This window comes from Montipora capricornis, chromosome 12 (genome assembly GCF_036669925.1).
Source record: "Montipora capricornis isolate CH-2021 chromosome 12, ASM3666992v2, whole genome shotgun sequence".
NCBI lineage: Eukaryota > Metazoa > Cnidaria > Anthozoa > Scleractinia > Acroporidae > Montipora > Montipora capricornis.
The window spans coordinates 21,654,712-21,657,211 of NC_090894.1; the positions used below are offsets into that span (position 1 = coordinate 21,654,712).

Below are 2,500 nucleotides of genomic sequence, written 5' to 3' on the forward strand. Positions count from 1 at the left end.
TTTCTGGATGTAATTGACCTTAAAATCGTTTACTCCTTCTGTGATAGAGTAGCTTTTGCAAGACTGTTTGTCCAGCAGTGTTATCCCGAGTACTGTTGCGAATTGGATTTCTACAATTGAATAGGTTAAATTGACTTTTGTCAGTCACATTACAGAGTCTTGCAGTACTTTAGTTTGTTTAAGAGGGTCAACTAGTTGCTTAGCAACGGGCGAAAGGAAACTTTTCTGTAACTTGTCAAATCAGAGCCAGGATTCGAACCCTACGACCTTCGTAACATCAGTCGGGTTCTCCATCGATTGAGCAACTAGTACTCAATTTTTAGAAAAGTTGCATATTCTCTGATTAGGGGATCCGAATGCTCCTTGCAGAATCTATGGGAATACATAACATCTTAAGACCGTTGATGATGATGTGAAGAGGTTTATTTTTTCCGATGGTGACTCAGGGATAGTCGGAAAAAATCCGAGCAACCTACCAAGCTTCTGATGATTACTTCAGATCCCAGGCCATTAAACTAGGTTCATGCTACAATTGCTCCGCCATACTGCTAGGACTATCAAACTTGTCATATGGAGCATTTTTTGTCTGAGTTTACCCGAGTCTCCATTGAAAAAATAATTTTCCTCATTTCATTCACCGGGGTTAACACATATTAGTATCACCCAACTAGTGGACTAATGCAAATCCTGCATTTTGATTGGCTACGCTACTAGAGGACTCTTAGTCATAGTCCTCGAGTAGCGAAAAGCGTGACGCTTTCTTTCGTTTTATTCCTAAATAAATATTTCTCCAACTTGCATTTACTAACTTTATTTCTGTCCGAGTAGTTGGGTGATACTAAAACAATTAGACCCTTCGCCCTCAAGGGCCACGGGTCAATAACCCATTCGGCTTCGCCTCATGGGCTATTTGTGAGACGGGGCCTACGGTTTATAGTCCTTATCCCTTCTAACCATTTAGGAGGAGCGAAGGGGGTAATTACAAACGCAGCACTTTCTCCTCAGCTATTTTAAGACCCTGAGTGTTGGTCCGGTCGGACTCAACCAACTGAGCCACCGGTGCGTGATCAGGCGAATAAGAAAAAAAAAACAGAGTTGATGTAAATTAGAAGGTCTATCGTCCTTTCTCATCATCTTCAATAACGTAAGGCGCCAGTCTGCTCATTGTGCAGGACGTTGTTGCCCGGTTCGATTCCCCGGCCGGACGAACACCCAGGGTCTTGAAACAACTCAGGAGGAAGTGTTGCCTTTTCTCTGAGAATTTCGTCTGGTCAGACTTACGAATAACGACGAAAAGCCATAGGCTCCGTCTTGATCCTGTTTCGTAGGTAGGACGTTAAAGACCTCACACACTATTAGCATAGTGTATGCCACGGAATTCCTATAGTGTTGCAGTTTGCTTTTGCACTGAACATCTGATATACCGAGAGCTATATCATGATGTTATCCCCTTAAGATAACGACAAAGGGTAAGTAAGCAAGTCTCTTTGTAGCGTGCTGTTAACATTTCGAAAGTGATTTTCTTTTGCAGACATTGATGAATGTGCTAGTAATCCTTGCCAAAACGGCGGAACTTGTTCTGATCGCGTAAACAGCTTCAGTTGCGATTGCGTTGATGGATTCCTCGGCGATACATGTGCATATGGTATGCTTCTTCTATTTTTCGGGGATGTAACCGAGGAGGGTTTCAAGGATTCCCGGTTGTTTCGGACTTCCGTCCTGCAGGGTTAAAACTAGCAACTTTTTTGGCAAAGGTGAAATGAAGTTCTTCAATGAAGTTAGTACTCATATATCTCAAGAATATTTCTAAGTCTTGAAAATTTTTTGCTTTTCACCACCTTGATTACTGATTTTGCGTTGCTGGTGTAAAATCAAACGACCTGGAATCCTCCCTTAAAAATCTTTGTGCACACCTCTTGCTCGTTGTCAAATCCTCTTTGAGAATGTTTATTGAGACAATGACCAAACTCAAGTCATTTCTTCTTCTTTGTCCAACAGCGGACCCTTGTCTGAACAACCCCTGCAAAAACAATGGCACATGCTATGTTGATGTCAAAAATAACTACACTTTCTTTTGTGTCTGTCCGATTCCCAAGGCCTTTACTGGACAGGACTGTGGCACTCCACGTAAGAAGAGATCAGATAAGATAATGTTCATTTTCACAGAGTTAAATCGTCAGCTATGAGATACAAAATTATAAAAACTACGGCAAAAATTACTGTGCAGGTTAAGATGTGAAGCTGCTTTCCACGAATGTCGCGCCTTAAAGTATTTGCTTGGTTAATCCAATTTAAAAAACTGCCCAAGGGGCGGTGTGACTCTTCGTGCATTACGTTGGCAGGAAGGCTTGTCCATAGAATGGAGCCCCTGTACCTAAGACTATGTTTGTAGTAATTTGTGCGCGGTAATGGGACATTGAGTTTAGGCGGTATGGGGTTTCTCGTTTTTCAAATATAGAACATAAATAGTTTGGAGCCAACCAGTGTAGAGATCTATAGA

The 2,500-nt window shown here is 41.8% G+C and overlaps 1 protein-coding gene across 1 annotated transcript in view; it reads left to right on the forward strand.

The window, feature by feature from the left end:
• Positions 1-2,500, forward strand: part of LOC138027514 (mucin-like protein) — a 45,576-nt gene that overhangs the window by 13,197 nt on the left and 29,879 nt on the right. The window contains 2 exon segments of the mRNA XM_068875067.1: positions 1,532-1,645; positions 1,999-2,127. Coding sequence (XP_068731168.1) covers positions 1,532-1,645; positions 1,999-2,127 — 243 coding nt within the window.